Source organism: Athene noctua, chromosome 8 (assembly GCF_965140245.1).
Source record: "Athene noctua chromosome 8, bAthNoc1.hap1.1, whole genome shotgun sequence".
In the NCBI taxonomy this organism is placed as follows: domain Eukaryota; kingdom Metazoa; phylum Chordata; class Aves; order Strigiformes; family Strigidae; genus Athene; species Athene noctua.
The window spans coordinates 12724824-12743416 of record NC_134044.1 but is presented as its reverse complement, the minus strand read 5'-3'; the positions used below and the strand labels follow the sequence as shown (position 1 = coordinate 12743416).

Genomic DNA, 18593 nt, shown 5'->3' with positions numbered 1-18593 from the left:
TGTCTAAATGCACTACTGCTTAAGCTCTCATGAAAGAAGTTTAGTCCACACAGTCTAATCATAATTTTAAATTAAAAACCAACAACTAAACAAAAAACAAAAATTACAAAAACCCAATCCAAAAAACACCTCAACAACCATACTTTGCTTGGAGGTTACCTGTACCTTAAAAAATGGAAGGAGGGGTTATCCTAGAACAGGGTCTTCCTCATGGCATTTAATAGCTTCATTTCATATTACAAACAGTTCTGTATGTTGACAAAACTGTGATGGATTTATTCTTCTTTAAGCTTTTTTAAGCTTGAGCAATTCTACTAGTTGGTTATGGAAAAAAAGCCACCCAATAATCTTTTTTATATAACTTTCCAATATTTTAGCAGTTTTCATAACTACTAGCTGTGTTAAAGGTAAAGCTTTGGGGTTTTTTTTTTTGTTAGTAGCATTTCTTTAACTAAAGGAAAGCAGAGGCCAAAAAGAAAGCTTCAAACTTCATGAGAAATCCTCTAAACTTCAACATTTCTGTTGTTTTGATAGTGAGAATCCAGGGTTGTGTTTGGATGCTGAAGTGGCTTTAGCAACTGGGCAGTTTCTTGCCCCTAGCAGTCAGCAGTCCAGCAGTGCAGCATCACGCTACTCCGAATCACGGGGAGAAACTCCATGCTCATTCAATGATGAAGATGAAGAGGATGAAGATGAGGAATCTTCCTCCCCAGAATAAGGACAGTAGAAAACGGAATATACAAAGTGCTGCTCATAAGTATTCTTAATTGGGAGCTCCTGTTCGGATTTTACTTTTCTTGCCTTGGTTTACACTGTGTTCAGTGAAGCAAAATGGAAGCTTCAAAACAAATTCATCCACAACTGAAATGAAAACTTTTTGTAACTGAACGCGGAGTGACATGCCGACACAGAGTGAAGTGGTTTTTATCAACTATAACCAAGGAAAAGAACAAAGTCCCTGGAGACTTAGCAAAGTAAACATCAAGTTCATATTTTCCATTTTGGGACATTCTGTCTCAAGTCTCTGTCTTCGCCTTATCTTTACCAGATGGAGAAGAAAACAGAGTCAGTCAACAAATGCCAATTCTTGCATTGTCTTTTGGCTGAACTACCTTTAGAAAATGGGGGAGAGAGAGCACATGCAAATGTGCTAAAACAGCTATTTAAAACTATCTTCTATGAAAATTGTTCTAGGGAAAAGGGACTGCTAGAATGTTTGCTTTTTTCTGTTCAACTTGCTGTATAGAAGATTCTTAAAGTAATATAAATTACAAGTGATTAAATGAATCTTGAAATAGTTTAAATCCATTTTAGATACTCTAAAAGTAACAATAGTATGTCTCCTTTGAAAGGTTCATATGTTCATTTATACTGCAGACCTAATTTATTATAAATAAGTGATTATTCTTAGCCATTATTAAACAGTCAGGATAAAAACAGCAGTATTCTCTGCACCAGCTTTTTTCAAGGAAAAAAAGTTTTAAAATTGTATTTCTAGATTATAGTGTATCCAGGATAGCTTCTCCTTTACTGTTCTAACTTTGTAATCCCTTTGATTTTATAGCAGGTGTTGGTTGTTTTTCAAAAAGGCCTCTAAGTTAAGGATCTCAGGCAGAATGTTTTCAAGGCAGTATTTTCAAATTCAGGGTGGGCAGGTCACATAATGTTTAAAGTCACAGGCTGAGGTTCTTAGGAAAAAAAGTAAATTTCAACAATATATTATTTCATGTTCTGCATTCTAGTCAGCTTGGATTATGATAGACTTTCTTAGAATGAATTTCTGTTGCACTTACCTTGATGCGCCTTTGAAGAAGAGTAGTATTGAGCCACTTCTTAAATAACTTGTGGCTAAAATAACACAATGTGACTCCTATTTGAACTGTTAAATTAGACTTGCAACAGGAGGTTCTGTGTGCTATAGTTAACATCACATCCAATTATAAAGACCTTTTTTTAAAAAACCTTGAAGAGAACAAAATACACTGTAGATATACTCTTCCTGTGATGTTCTAACATCCAGTGTTTTAACTAGTCTCAAAGTTAACTATTTTTACTTAGATAAATCCAATTTAAAATGGTGTCCTTTTTAGTTTTTATACTGTATGTAAATAGTTGACTTGTATATTTAGCTGTCAGAGCTCAACCGTGCTGGCTCTGTTACTTAGTTATGAGATTCGGCAGCTTGTCAAACCGTTACTTGCTTGAGCAGTGGCAGCAAACTGCATCCCTTGACTGCTGTGGCCATTGCTCTGGCACTGTGTCGGGTATGTCCACGAGATCTTTTAAGACAAACCTGCACTTAAGCCAGCAAGATCCAAAAGCACTAAGCCTGAGCTAGTAAGATAAAATGAGGCTCCAGCTAAACAGCTGCCTGGCTGTTGTGCAGGAGTTAGCACGTGACTAGCTCCATACAGGACAGGTCAGACTGCGAGGAGCATACAAGCACACCTGCATGCTTGCAATTAAAAATTTTAAAACTTATCAGAAACAGTTGGAACTCCTGCATTTGAGGTACAGTTAGGGCAGCACCACTATTTAAGCGTAGCTCTTGACTGAGCAAGTAGAGCTATCTAACTTAAACAAATGAGTTGCAAGTGCACAAATTAAAAGAATTCTTACGTGTCTCCCATGTTATTCACCCTCTGGGCAAGACTGTTAACACTGTCCTGTGCTCATGGTTCACAGGCAACAGCAAGGCTGAGGGATTTACACCACCTCACTTCAACCAAATCGGTAACACTACCTCTATAGGAAGAAAAGCTTTACAAATACAGAATAATATTCTTGCTGAGACAGTCAATGCACTTGACTGAAGTGGCTCACTATTGAAACAAGAGAAGGTAACAGACACACCAGGCATATCACTATGGAATTGTCAGCCTCATGAATGACACTTCATTTAAACAGATAATTGCTTTTATTCTTAAAAATCCATTGTTTTTTCAAAAACTATCCTGTCAGTTTTCGATGGAGAGGTATCTTATCAAAGATACCTGATATATGCAGGATCCTAAGGAACTCTTTAAGAGGGGAACATTTTCTAAATTTATTATTCCCCCCTCCCCAATACATTAGGGGCACATTTAACTTTACACTTTTTTCACATTTCCCACTCAAGATCTGTGTAAAAAAACCAAACAGCAAAACACTAAACAACTGCTGAAGAGGAGTGCTTTGAACTATAAGAACCTGACAAAAAAAGGCTTCCTGCCCAGAAATGGAATGTATTTTATTAGCAGTCAGTGTGCTTTCTGCTTTACAGGAGGCAGATCTTCACTGATACCTTCCTTCCATTGATGTCCAGGTCCTTCAAAGGAGGACTGCAGACTGCACAACTACTTGCTTTCTGGCAAATTTCAAGCTACCAACTTTAAAAAAAAAACATAGGAGCACATAACATCTATTTAGATAGTTGAACAAAGACTTTAATAGTTGTTTTTCCTGAACTATTTGAATACAAATGTTAAAACAAGTTAGAACACTTCGAAGACACTTCAAAAGGAAATTCTTTCCTTGGGATTCTTTGCCCCAAGTTCCAGTTGAGGATGAAGTTCAGCTAAAGCACTGCGGTCTTGTGGTTATGCTGAAGTCTGGGAACTAGGAGAATTTTGGGCCTTGTTCAGCCATAGTCACTCATGTCTGATCTCAGACAAGTTTCTCAATCATTCTTGTTGATCTTGGCTGACGTATTTAAAATTAAAAAAACCACCACAAAACCCGAAACAAAACAGGTAAATGCAGGACCTCACAAAATGCAGCTGTTGCATCTGAACTGAGCTCTGAGCGATTATGAGTAACAAGGGAGATGGAGAATATTAAGCAACCGCACAGCTCCCCCTAAGCCAACGTCTATAGTTGTGCTCAGTTGCTTCAGCATGCAGGCCCTCCCTCCCTCCCTCTGAGAGCCAACAGCAGATATTTTCCAGAATAAAATGGCCATTAGCAAGCCTGGTTTTCCCATTTTCTATTCAGTTACCATCATCCCCTCCTGTCTCATGCAATACCCTTGACATTGGCTGGTATGAAACATGCAGCAACTGGTACTAGATGGTATCTCTTATAAGACGAAGTTAACATTTAAATTTTCATGTGTGACATGTTTCTGTGTCTTGGAATTATTTCTTGGTTATACACTCAGAAGGCACTTAGCTGCAAGCAGTATAATGCTTTGTGTAAATGCTTTTTTATATATTGCAGTAAACAGCTTTATTTCTGGGCTTACTTTATAGTGCCTGAAAAATCTACATTTGGCTTAGAAAAACTTGTCAGCACCACAAACTACATGAAAAAATGAGTGGAAGACAAAATTTCTCTGTTATATGGAAAGCTGACACCTAACTTACAGCTTTTCATTACAAGAGTCTCTCAGGAACCGAAGTACTTTAAATAACCAGATACAATGAAGCTGGGGAAAGACTGAGCTTTTTTAATTTTTGATTTACAAAATTTTAGTAATAGTCATACTTTGAGGTGACCTCCTTCTGCTTAATTAATTTTAAAGAAAGAAATGCTGCAGCTGAGTTACTCCAAAGCCTAGTATATTTTACAGCTGAAGGTATCTCAACCTTCAGCACTGGGAAACGGTGCCTCTTGCAGCATTACTGATGAAGAAGGAAAAGGCTAAGGACTGTCGATCTGTTTACCGAGGTTTTGGTTTTTAAAATATGCCATTTCTTGAACTCTGACCTGAATCTAGAAGCAGTATGAAAATAAATCATTCATAATTTCTGGTTATCACATAACCAAATCCTGATAGCATGAAACTTCCTGAAACTCTCATTCCTTAGACTTAACCAAGTACCCAAATAAGACTATCATTTATCTTTTTAGCTGTTAGAATTTAGTCTGGTGAGTGTTTTTAAGAGGCTGTGAGCAACTGCTCTCCCCTGGACCCTCGTATCTTGCCAAAAAAATCCCTACAACCTACATTACTCCCAGCTGTCCATTCCCTCTGCTAAATATTACCATCGCTTCAAGTCACTGTAGGGCTGCTCATACAAATACTTCCCAGCTTGTTCGATCTCATCACCTGAGCTGGCATGCAGGGATCCCTAACCAGCCCGCTGGTACTGACAGGTAGGTGAGGACTGCATGTAAGAGCAGTCCAACAGCAACAACTGAAGGGGCTATTTATTGCAGCTGTATAGAGAGTGCATATTCATTCTACATCTTTAATACTCCTACCTTGTCTGGCCTACCACAGAGATCAACCAAAACAAAAATGTTTTTTCTCTTACATCTTTTGACAGTACCCAAGAATCCCAACATTCAGGATAGCCACCAAGCCCGCAGGACCCCAAAATCGGGCAGAAGAAACATCTGAGATCTAACCATCCAAATCTAGGACAAAGCCTCCTGCTCAGGAATAGTATAGAGCAAATGAATAACTGCATTTTTCCTTCTCCAATAAGAAAAGCAGGCTGACCTGGGTCAGATCAGTATTTGTAGTGGGGCCATGATAATTCCAAGCACACACAGGAACATCCCAGTAGCCCAGACTTGCATCTCTTTTTAGTATTGGATAGAGTAAGTGGCAATCACTTAATCTTCTGACTTTTCTAAATGTTATTCTTAAATACTTAACACTCTCCAGGCATAGACACTTTAGCTATATTACCACCATGGGATAGCAGGCTACAGCTATGTAAAATTTAAATCCAGTTGTAGACGTAAATCAAACTCATCTATGCAGTATATAGGAAACTTTTTCCAAGCCAGAATGAATCTTTAGCAGTGGCTTGGTTTTAGCTTATTATCCAGGCTGAGGGAAACAGAGAAATTAATCTCTGGCACGGTCTGGTTCTTGTGCCTTCCATAAGGCAGCAGTGGTACACCCATCACACCAGGGCAGGCAAAGAGGAAAAAAACCCACATATCCACAGCCCTTCCCATTGAAATTTTTAGGTCACATACAGTTATTCTGAGCAGCCACAGACGTTAAAACATTGACCAGAAAAGGTTAAGTCCACAAAATCAGTCTCCAGGTTTTTTTGGTGGGTGTGTTAAATTTCTAATGTAACTTTAACAATTAGTAGATTTGGTTGCACTAGTGCAGGGATTAAGTGGGTTTCCCAGAATTTCCCTAGGAAAACACCAGCTGAATCACAACCCATCACACGTTTCTGGCACATTCCTTTGTCTCTAAAGCCAGGTTATATATATGAGAAATACTTCAGAGAAGTATATGCAAATGTTATGCAACTGTATCTCACAAGCACCTACTGTGAAAAAATTCACCCTACTTTGAACAAACCCGTAAGAACCAGGATCCGAGTTCCTCGGGTCCTGACTGCAAACAAACCCCTGGGACCGAGGCACCAACCCTTGTCTCTGCACAGCCTACATCGTGTCAGGAGTAACTAGGCAGCAAGTACAGGCAGTTTTTACAACAGAACATGTCTGTGGGCACTTAGATGATGTGGCAATAGCTCAGTCCCCGGGCAGTGAGGCAATGCTGCCATACACCCCGACCAGGGTTGTGGAGCCGCTGCAACAAGCACTATGGGCTAAAAGGCAGGTCCACCCTTCCCCCCTTACAGTTGCACTTTTAACAGCTACTATATTCTACAGGGAAGTAAGTTGTAGAGACACTTCCTTGTTATGTTTAAAAATGCAGAAACCACTTGAAAGGCCATTAACTTTTAAATTAAATAAGACTTTTTAAGAACAAGGCCAGTCACGGACAAAGCTATTTTATACCTCTTTCAAAGCTCAACTCAAGGGTTTGTAAACATGGTGGGTGGGAAGAAAACAAGCACTGACAAATCCAATTTATGAGGAGGCTAACTATATGGGATTTGAAGTTTTAATTAATTTGTTAATCCACCCATTTTACTCTCCCCCTCCCCCAGCATATGTATTGGCATAAAGTGTCACACACTTTGGCAGAAATATTTCTCTCTTTTCGTGTACTAAATTCGTGTCTTCAGGAGAGTTCAAGTTGCCTGTTCATCTTTTAAATAATTTGCTGCACATTTTTGAATTCTCCATCAATTTCTTTCTTTCCAAATACCTTTAAATTATAAACTAAAGTTTTATTTTTGCAGAAAGACTGCTATTAAGCTATGCTGATTTTTTTGTCCTGATCAAATTGTGTTAATTTCTACTACCACACTGTACGTGGCTAGGAGTAGTGTAAAAAAAGAATGTGGTAGTATTATATGTGCTTTAAACACTGACAAAGATATAAAGAAAAATGCATATACAAAGTTTTACTTTCCTAATAGGAACACTGGTATTAGCAAATAGTATATTTGAACCAATAGGAAATATTACTTTGTAGTAGCAAACACTTTGTAAATAAAAACTTGTTATTTTTTTAATGGAAATTTTATAGAAGCTATTTCTGTATACTCAGTTGATCCCATGTTTACTGAAAATGCTGCAAGTGGGAACTGTACATTGCAAAAGGGGGGTGGGGAGCAGACAGGTCTAAGTGAAAACTACGTTCACTTTGGAGAAAAACATTCAGTTGTCTGTGAACAGGAACGCAAAGCTTAACTGTAGAAAAACTGAATAAAAGAATTTCAAGGCAACAGGATTGGGCTTGTTTTTGAGAAAAAAAATGTGGAAAAAAGTTGTTCAAGGCTAATGTTGACAATATGTGTACCTCATTTTAAAAAAAAAAAAAAAAAAAAAAAAAGGAAAACTCCTACTTTACAATTTAATGTCCAGGAAATGTTGTATCCTTTGGTGTTTTGAAAATAAATCTAAAACTCTACCAATTGTGGCCTCACTGGTTAGTTTACCATTCAGAGAAACTTAGTATGTCATTATCCAGGGAAAGATGCAGGACTTCTAGAATTTGGTACATTTTGACAAAGTAACTCAGAAAATGTTCAGGAATATTATTGTCCCTATCTCATCTAGACATGCACTCAGTGTATACCTAAGAGAGGCCTCAAACAGCTCATCAGTTTCCACATCAAATTGAATGCATGTTTCACACAGACTTTTTCATTCTGTTTTCTTACAAGTGTTAGGTTCTTCTACTTAATAGTCAAGTCTGCTAGGAGCTGCATTCACAGTGTTCTCCTCAGCACGCTGTATGCCAGTACTCTGTGTGCTGCCCTTGTGTCTCATGCTAAAGCCCCTACCCTGGGGACACCCTTCAAACCGTTACAGGTTCTGAACACGCATCCTCCCAACCCCCTTCCCCCTATTTTGGTAGCAAGAATACAAATGATGAGAATTTCAGGAGCATTAAATACAGTCCCTCTTCATCATCTGTGTTGGCTTTCCAGCCCACCAAGTCATTTCACAGTGCTTGTTTTTCCCCATGTGCAGAGAAGACCCATGACCCAGTATTTTTAATAAACCAGCAGAAAGCACAGGTTAAAAGACAATAGGAAGAAACTTCATTCTTGTGTAATAAATAAAAACTAGCACAGACCCCCTTTCACTGAAAATGCATTGGTGTGTATTTGGGAAGGCATTTTCAAGAATAGATTTGGCAGACTCCAGTTAGCCCCAAATAACTAGCTAAAAACTCTTGTTATGTGGTTTTTATGGGCAAGAAACTGAAGAAATGAAAGGGTACAGTCTTTATCTCAGTAATACACTGTTCATTAAATAAATAAATCTGTACCTTTTTTTCTGTCAGTGCTACATAAGTTACTACCAGAAGGACTCTGGAACATTAAACTAATGGTGAAGCTGGCTAGACTAAATACTCTCCTCTAAGGACAGGGTTTTGTTGTAAGCTACTTTATTTCTTCGTGCCACGTTTTCACCCTGGTGTCTCTCCTCCAAGAACCCAACATAAGAGACTGAGAAAATGTTAAAGCATAAAGCCCTTTTTGATTCCTCTAAGAAAGAAGTAATCAGCCTGGTTCTCCAAGAACAGAGAAATCTGCAAAGAGCTCTCTCAAATTACAGATGCTTTTGGTTTCAATTTCTTTGACTGTCCAATAAGAGCATCATACAAACTGTTTTATACGCTTCTTCACATAAATGAATGTTTTCTAAAAAAAAGGAATCAAACAGTAGTAACTGCTGCAAAAGCATTAAGGTGCTCTGTGCTAACAATAACAGAAACATCAAGACAACAACTAATTTTTTCCTCGGTTTAAAAAAGTCTTTACAATTGTGTTTTGCTGAATTACACACATTCTGTTAGAAAGCAAAAAAAAAAAAAAATCTAAAAACATTCAGGGAAACCAGAAAAAAAAAAAAAAAAACAACACAAAAAACCCCCAACACAACACCAACTTTGTGTAGGTTTATTATTCATTAAACTTTGTCTCAATCCCAAGTGTGGGATAGGAGATAAAGTTGAACAATACTTCATTGTGGACGTCCGCTGTCACGAGTAATGTCCCTGACTGCGTGTGACTCGTGTAGGTTGCTCCTGAACAGGGTTCAGCTCCACTGCAGTGCCCCTGTCCTTCATCGCCTGAAGAACAACCTAGCTTTGCTCCTGGGCTCCTACTTAATACCAATTCCCATTCCATTGCTCCTACTGTAGATCATTTAAAAGGCTCAAAAACCTAACGTCACTGGGATTGTCTCCTTGCTGAAACCTCTGTTCAAGGGTAACAAAACACAAGAAACTGTTCCTGTGTATTTCACAGGATACGCACGATTTCTGTCACAGTGAGTCTGTCATACTGAAAAAAAACACACGTTGTTGAAGGATTTGCATTCCTGCCTATTGGTTCTTACAGCTGCCACCTAAACAACCGACCGTAGGATTGATTTTGTTACATTTCGTGAATCCCTCAACAGTCGCCCAGAGAAATCACAGATCCACGAGCCGTATGAAACCTGTTGTCCCAGGCATCACCGAGCAGGAACTGACATAAAGGCCTGCAACAATGAGATGACAACATGAGGAAGAAGTACTGGCAAACAAGGATTTGTGTTCTTCCAGCATAAGGCAGCAAACAGTTAAAAACCAGCAAAATTATCTAAGCCCCATTGCTTTACAATACACCAAACCACGAAACCAATACTCTCCTTTGCTTCAAATGGCCTGTGCTAACTAACCCAAGTTTTCGTCATCTTGACATTAAAGTCCAGGTCATGCAGCAATGATAATATACAAATATTACAATCTATCACCAGTAATGGAACATTATTTTTCAAATGCTGGGTAACAAAAATCCCATTTAATACCATATTATGTAAAAAGCAGCAGACTACACTTTTACAGCAGCTGCTAGCATAAGCAAGATGGCTATTTTTAATAAATAAGCACCACAAGGACATAAATTTCTTGGCACATTTAGTTAGGAGTTAAAAAACATTTCAAATGAGTAAACCACACAGATGATGGGAAAACATCCGACCATTTACCTGTGTACAATTTAAGCCTCCAGCTTTCCAGAATGAAATTAAACAGCATTCAGAGCTCACAGTAGCAGGACCAAGTAGGCTGAGGGCTTGGACAAGAACAAGTTACTGCAAGGTAAGGAAGGATCCGGACTCATTGCAGGTAGCTCACACACTGTAATTGCCAGTACTGCACCCACAGAGAGCTGCTGTGCGGGAAGATTTTTTTTTTAAAGGGGGAAAAAAGTGGAGCTTCCACAGTTACCAGCATGTTTTAAGGCCACACCTCAGTTAAGCACCGGAAAAAGAGGTGCTTGCATGTTCATGTGTTTTAAGAGGCGGTTCTGGTGCTTTAAGTCTACTGCTGCAGAACGGCAGCTTATCACCAGAACAGCCATGTTACCGTCCCTTCCAACAAACCGTATCCCTTTCTTGAGGCTATACCCGCTTCTGCCTGGCGTGTGCCCGCTTCCGCGCCAGCGGAACACCCGCTCACCCCCTCACATCGCCCTTGAACAAGAGGGCGAGGGGGCCCCTGCAGAGCTGGGCCGGCCGCCGGGCGGGCTCCGCAGCGGGGGGACGCTGCCGGCGAGCCCCACGGAACAACCGAGCCCGAGCGGGCCTAAGGGGGGCAGCGCCGGGGCCGGGGCAGCGCCGGGGCCGGGGCAGCGCCGGGGCCGGGGCAGCGCACCCCGAGCACGCGGACGGGGTAACGCCGCCGGCCGCTGCCGTCCCGCTTCCCCGGCTGTCGGCGCGCTCGGTCCCCGAGGGCGAGGTGGCGCCGCCCCGCCGGCAGCGTCCCGCCGCTCCCCGCTCTGCAACACCCGCGCCAGCCCCGCGCAGGTGAGGGGCAAAGCCCCGCGGTCCCGGTCCCGTCCCGGTCCCGGTCCCTGCGCTGCCGGCGGCCGGTCCCGCCCCCGCGGAGGCCCCGCCCCGCGCCCCGGTAAGGCCCAGCGGCGCGGCTGCAGGGACGCTGCTTCACACTTCTCGAGGCCCGGTTTAACTTCGGCTGAAAATGGACACAGGTGAGGACGGCGGCGGCCACCGCCCCGCTGAGGCTCGCTGGGGAAGGCGCGGGCCGCCGCCGCCGCGCACATCCTGGATTTTGCAGAAAAGAAAAACAAAGCCTTATTTGCATCAGCACCCCCCCTAGCCAGGATTTAGCCTCGGAACCAGAAGGCAAACAAAAGCCAGATCAACCTTTTTATAAACGTTCTTGATTTTTGAGGCGTTTGACTCCCTCACCGGGCGGGGCCTGCCGGCCGCCCTCACCGACCCGCCGGGCGCCACCCCCGGGCACAGGCCTCGGCACAGGCCTCGGCACAGGCCTCCCTGAGAACTGCTTTAGGACCTCTATAGGAAATTCCAGACTTCGAAGCACGCTGTGAGTCAGCAGTGCACTGGAACTGGAGAGTCTATTTTTATTAAAAAATCATTAAGTCACCAAAATCCGGTAGTTCCGGATAGATGCTTTAATCTATTCTCCTGTTAGAGATTTCCACAGCAGTGCCTGGGACTTCTCCAACTGTTAGTCCTTGTTTGGACTCCCAGACAGGATTTATGAAATTCAGGGAGCCAGTTCCATGGCCTCTGACCAGGAGGAAGGAAGATTATTACTTCAAAATTCTGACCATACAAAGCAGACTAATACTGAATAATCATGACAGGGGGAATATATTCATCTGAAGTGTGTTAAATCTGTATGGTATTAATTGGAGAAAAAAAATGATTCAACTAAACACTTAGATCTAATGGAGGGCAGATCTCTGAAGGGAAAATCCTTAGTTGCTTTAAATACATTGGAGAGTTAAAAAATACAAACAGCTCTGGAGAATCTGCAGACGAAAACTTTAAGATGGAAAAAGATCCAGTACTTAACTAAACACCCTTTAAGGGAGACCTCTTTTTAAATTTATTTTTAATTATCATTATCTTGACACTAAAATAACATTTCCACATTACCATGACAAAGTAATTAAGTATTTTTAATAATAAATTAACCAAAATGCAGAAGAAGCTGCTCTACCTATTGCTAGTAAGATAACTTTGTATGAGATGTAAATGCATACAGCTGTTGGCTGTTAGCAGCCATTCTGATGCAAGCCCGAGATTTTTATTGTTATTACTTTAGAACCTTCTCACCTTTGATGTTGTCATCTCATTAGCATGACTAAAGTCAAGCTGGAAACATTCTAGGCTTACAAACTTGATAGGTTGGACGGGGCTGTGAGCAACCTGGTCTAGTGGAAGGTGTCCCTGCCCATGCCAGGGGCGTTGGAACTAGATGATCTTTAAGGTTCCTTCCAACCCAAACTGTTCTCGGATTCCATGATTCTGATTCATGTTCTGCCAAGCTCCTACCTACAGTTTTCTGACATCAGATATTAAGACTATTAAACTAAGATTGAATGTGATAGGTCTATTCTGTCTAGGGTCCATCACCAAATGACCCAGTTGACTATATCAGAGCATTTATCAGACCAGTATTTGTTGGCCCTTCAATAGCAAATGAGGGGCAGAAGCTTTTGCACTGGCAGAGACCTGATTAGGTTTGTACATTAACTGAGGACCCTTCCAGCCCGTGTAACTCTATGACTGTGCATGTTCCTGAGATGACTGGTACTGAGCCATCTATATATAGGAAATGTGTGATTGGCATGGTAACAAACGGGTTTATCACCAGAAATGCAACAATTCTGGGAAATAAAGCAGTACTGGTTGCCGAAAATTTTTCATAAATAACTGCAGAGTCCAAAGAATTCTAGCCAGACTCAGACATAGGTCTCATTAATTCATTTCAGAGATGAGTACCCCTATTTCAAACCTTTGGATCCATCAAGTGGTATATTTTATGCCTAATAAACCATTCAGTTAAAACAAATATACTGCACTAAGATAATTGCAGCCAAATATACCCTGCTCTGATTGCTAATGGATATAATCCCTCAAACTTGGAGTTTTGTTTCTATTCATCTAGTTAAACTGGTGTTAGAAAAAGACAGTATGAAAATATCAGTAGCAAGAAGGGGAAAAAAAAAAAAAAAAAAAAGTAACACTGCCCTTACCAGCGGTCAGACTCTTAAAAGATGTAAAACCGTAAGGTAAGTGGCCTGTGCACTGTTGTCGACGCTGCCCAGTGCGGTGAAGAAACACAAGGGCACAGAAACAGTGGGCCAGCAGACATGGCTAAGCAGGTGAGAGGGGTTTCGTGCACACGGGGTGCACACACACCAGGAAAGAATGCACACTGACGAGCTTTTGAAGGTGATACTGTCTATTGCCAGAATTCTTTTTTTCCTTCTCCATTTACACATTTTTGTAACTCCATAAAGAAGGTAAAATACCATCTAAATTGGATACCCAGGCATGTATTTCCCCCCTGTGCTGAAGCTATGAAACAGTGCTTCATAAGAGGAAGAACACGGCGCAGGCCAGCGCTGCCCTCTGCTCGGTGCTCGCAGGCACACTGCTGTTAAGTGCACAGCAGTGGCTGCTCCTGCCTGCAGAAACTACAAAGGCTTTTGCACTTACCTCCACAAGCTCCCACTGGTCGTTAATAAGCACAGCAACTGTTCAGTGAGTGGAAGAGCTAGTAAAGAATCTTAACTTTGCATGATTTTCACTGTACTATGTTCTTAAGAGGAGCTTGGTAAGCAGGAAAATACAGAATACATCTTCTGTGCTCCAGAACGAGTTAAGGAGCCTGGTGCCTGAGCTCCCCGCTGACAGGAACTATGTGAAACCTCTGACAAGCCAGGCAGGCTCTGGCCCAGCAGACAGCAGGAACATGCACTCAAGGAGCAAAGACATCTCACGATTCCAACAGCCATTCACGTCCTAGAGATGTCAGAGAGCTCTCCTGTCATGTTTTAAGTCATGGCTGCATTTCTGTTTGTCAGAGTGCATTTGCCAGTTGCACTGCTGAGTTTTTATATGCAAGTCAGCCTACAGCAGTTTCCAGTAATGGCATCTTATGCAATTTTTGACCTACTTTAACGCATCGGGGCACTTGGAAACACAAGATCCACTGCAGCTGCTTTCAGCTTGACTGTGTTACGCTGCAGCAGGAGGCAAGTCTTTAGACAAATACATCGATCCACTGAAATACAGGTGACAAAGAAAAACAGACTTTTAATTTTCAAGGTGTTTGTCAAACCATTAGGAGCATGCAGATCAATCATCACACCTATTATTTTCAGCTAGAGACTGTACACATTATTTCAAAAAGATCAAATGGTCAAAAATCAGTAAGCTGTTACTTACACACTGACCTGCGTGCTCTCTCTCAACCTGCCTAGGCTGCAGTTTCCTGAAGAACAATTCAAATCAGGGCTTGTGTGTGTTATCATAGAACACTACAGGGTTAGCGATGCAGAGATCTTCTCTTTGGCCCCACTAGACTGCTATGCTGAAGAAAACTGTCTTCTAGACATCCTCCTGAACTCTAGCAATAAATGGAAGACCTTTGAGGAACTAAAGGTCTTATCAAAGAGGATCTTTGATACTCTTGTATTTTCTATTCCACTACCAAATGTGAACAGCTGGGGAGCTAAACACAACTGCTAAAGGAAAGACAGCAAATAGAGTATTCCCACTATTAATTAGAATTGATCTTTGAACAGGAGGGGAAGTAGCAAGAAACAATGGGGATGACTATTCCTTTGTCTTCCTTCTCCCACATGAGAAACAGGACTCTGATAGAGTGATTTTAAAAGTGACATGACACATTCCACAGTGTGTACATTTCAATCTGATTCAGGCATCTGACCAGTTATTTGAGTGGGCCCACAGCCACTTGTCACTGTGAATTGTGTTCAAGATTTACAGAGCACTTTTTTTTTAAGACAATCCTGGGAAGGTTTGATTTTTCTGTCCTGCCCCAGTTCTGTTATTAAGACACCAGGAGAATTTTAAGTGTGGCTGAAGCAAGAATACACACCACCATCTGACTTGTACACCAGCATGTGTGTATTCTGTGCCAGTGCTCGCACTAACTCCCTACTCTGACCTGGTGGTTTTATCACCTCCTGTATCTTTTTTGGTCATTCTATACCCTGCATTAATGGAATAATGCTCTCTCATCTTAAAAATCTATAAAGACTTAAATAAGATTTTGATGATAAAATCTCATGTACTTGATACTGTAGAATCTTGATAACTGATTACTAATTTAACCCTAATAGCACTTCTCCCATGCAGAGAAAATAAGTCCAAACGACATCCAGTATTACTCACCGACAGCTATTTTACCTTGTTTCTTTAATAGTTACCACTCTTGCCCTGCCATTCCAGTATAATTTGTACCTTACTACTACAGTAATGATCTCTTCTTTTACTACTTTGCTGAAATGCCTCTGCTTTAAGTGAGGATATTACTACTACAGGTAAACCCCTAAAACTACAAGCATTTTGGTATACTCTTGATTTGGGTCAGTTAATTCTCTGTCACATTAAAGGGGGTTTTATGTAACGAAGCTTGTTCTTTACTGTGTTCTGCTTTTGTATTCTTTAGGATAATTAATAAAATTAAGAGGCGTTTCGGACTTTACCTGTAGGTTACTGCATCACCTCAAACCTTGATGCAAACCCTTCTATGCCTATCAGCCTCACTCGTATTTTTCATTTGAAAATTGTTTTAAGTGTCACAAGTCTAGATCTGTTCTGTTCTAGCTGGAATTTACACTGGGAAAATATATATTCTTTTTGTCCTGGAAGCTGTCTCCTGTATTTATTAAAACTATATATATTAAACTATATATCAAAACTGTATTTATTAAAACTATATATAGTTTTCCTATATTTAATCTTTTTTTAATATATAATTTTCTTAACTATGTGGTATATTACATGGAAAGGCTACTAAAGGGGCTAAATATTTGATCGTATAGCGCGCTCAAAAAAATCCCAAAAGCCAACAGATTATGTTTTACTTCATTAACTTTTCTCATACCCATAATGCTGTTGGTTTGCACATAATTTTCTTCAGACCTTCCTAACTATCTCTTAACAGCTTCAAGAAGCTTCCTTATATCCAAGAAGAAAGCTACTATACAATCCACAGAAGCATTACAAACCTTCCCTGTCCCGAGCCTGACACCCGCCCAGGTCCCAACCAGTCCATGTCACATCCTCCTTTTCTTAACAGCTATCACGTTACCTTTGGGGAAAAAAGTCTCCTCAGTGCACAAGCATACAAAGCTATCAACCTAGACTGAGAGAACCACCTATAGGAACATTTCTCCTCTTCCAAAACTTACATTCTCCTCACACACAACTTCCTTTCTCTTCCACAGCACAAGGGTTGTAAGCCTGAAGATGAGACTGCACTACAATGAACCTGCAAGTCGTGTCAATACGAGCGCAAACGCCTCCAGTTCAAGCTGTACAGCTGGCCTCAGGAGACAGTACTTGCTCTCGCCATGGAATGTGTATCCATGCCCCATCCACTGAAAAGACATATATATAAAACATCAAGTGAAGTAACCGAGACACTCCCAACCACCTTGGAGAAATTTAACTGAGTTCAGCCTTACTTTTTCAAAGGTGGATTTATCTTCTCATGTTTTCTTACAAAGTCAAGAATCAAATTCAGATCAAGAATCTCATTTCACTTTCTTTAGCAGCTAAACTTCTCTGTACTTTATTGGCTCACTCTGCTGGGCTTTAGTGACTTGAAATGCTGGGGGTGGGGGACCAGGGGAAAAGTCTCAGAAAGCTAACTTTACAGCTGTGGCTGAAGTTGGCCTTAAGTGAAAAGCTCAATGAAGCACTGAGCAGTTTGCTTAAGGATTTAATAGGGGAACAAGAGAACAAAATAATGAGCTGCTACTCTACCTGCCACCTCAAAAGAAGGCAGAGCCATTCATACAGCTTTTAAGACTAGATTAAGATTTGTAATCTTATCTGTGGCTCTGTGTTAAACTAACATTTAAACCACAGGCTGAAATTTACTACTGCTTGTAAGTAATGTTTAAATTAAACAATTTACAAACACAAACAAATTTAGAGGAACTTACAGAATTACACATGCTGTGCTAATTCTATGCTAACCTCTCCCTAAACTTAAAAGGCAAAAGAAGCAAAAAGAAGTCAAGAGTTAACCAAAAACCATTCCTTACTAAAACTCACCCAAGCTCTGATTCATTATGCTTATTCACAAGAAAACTTAAAATGTTCAGACAACTTGGTCCTAAGCAATTGCCATTAAAATATTTAAAGTGTTAAGTAAATGCATCTTCCCTATTAGGAGTGAAGTGGCAGTTTCCGAAGTTAGAATCTACAGCCACAACACGTTTAAGAGAGACCTTATTAGGGACAATAAACCCTGGAAGAAGTTAAACTGTAGGGCCTCTCTCGTGTCAGAAAAATATAAACAGCATTAATATGCTCACAAGTCACATAGTCTTTCATTACGTGGACACATTTTTATTCCATACCACTGTAAACCAAATTCAAAAGATTATAATCCCAACACATAATATACACAGCTAAGTATACTTTCTAAAACAAAATACAGGATTACATTTTTTGTTTGAAATACATTGATACCTATCAGCCCTTTTAAAGAATTGTTGCCAATTCAGTTAATGCAAAATCAAAATGAGGCACTGCTTCCACAGCTACATGCAATACTCACTGTTCAGAGTTGCACCACATAAAAAGATTTAAGTACATGCTAGTGAACATAACTTTGAAATTTCCTTTATTGGCTTCTTTAGGTGCTTGCCTGAGATTTAAAGAGACAAAAAAAAGTCTTACTTTTAGTCATGAAATTATTAGGGGTATTCAATCCAAACAAACAACACAGTGACATGCAAACTTCTGAGAACCCTCATGTTGCTGTTGCACTGATTTTACGTTAAGAATCAGTCACCAAATTAAGACTTCAAACTGCAATAACCTGAATTTTCGGCTTAGCTATGCTGGGGTTTTTTCCCCTCCCATTTAGACGGGAAGAAAAAAAACTGTAAAAGGTATCCTATGGAAGAACTCGCTCTGATTTTTTGTATTAAAATCCTTCTGCTAACAAGACAATGACAGTTACTGTATGTATTTTAACTGAAGGGCAACTAAGACTACTGTAAAATCAAGCCTCTATGATGGCATCTTTGTCTACAGCAACGGACTTCAGTCTGGTAACTGTTAAGGTAAAAAAGGAGTCACATTTTTTGTGTATAGCCCAACACCTGTAACCAAACAATCATCAAGACAAAGATTTGTGATGTGAAGCAGCTGCGGTTAAAAGTCACTTCAACTACTTATCCCCCCCAGCACCACTAATACAAGTAAAGCTTCCAATACAGAAGGGATATTCTTAAAAA

The 18593-nt window shown here is 40.5% G+C and overlaps 1 protein-coding gene across 3 annotated transcripts in view; it reads left to right on the top strand.

Annotated features, from left to right (window-relative positions):
• TFDP2 (transcription factor Dp-2) overlaps positions 1-7622 on the top strand; it is a 62669-nt gene extending 55047 nt beyond the window's left edge. For all 3 annotated transcript variants that reach the window (XM_074911932.1, XM_074911931.1, XM_074911933.1), the window contains one exon: positions 535-7622. In XM_074911932.1, coding sequence (XP_074768033.1) covers positions 535-718 — 184 coding nt within the window. In that variant the 3' untranslated portion in view covers positions 719-7622. The remainder of the gene's footprint in view (positions 1-534) is intronic.
• Positions 7623-18593: the final 10971 nt, after the last annotated feature.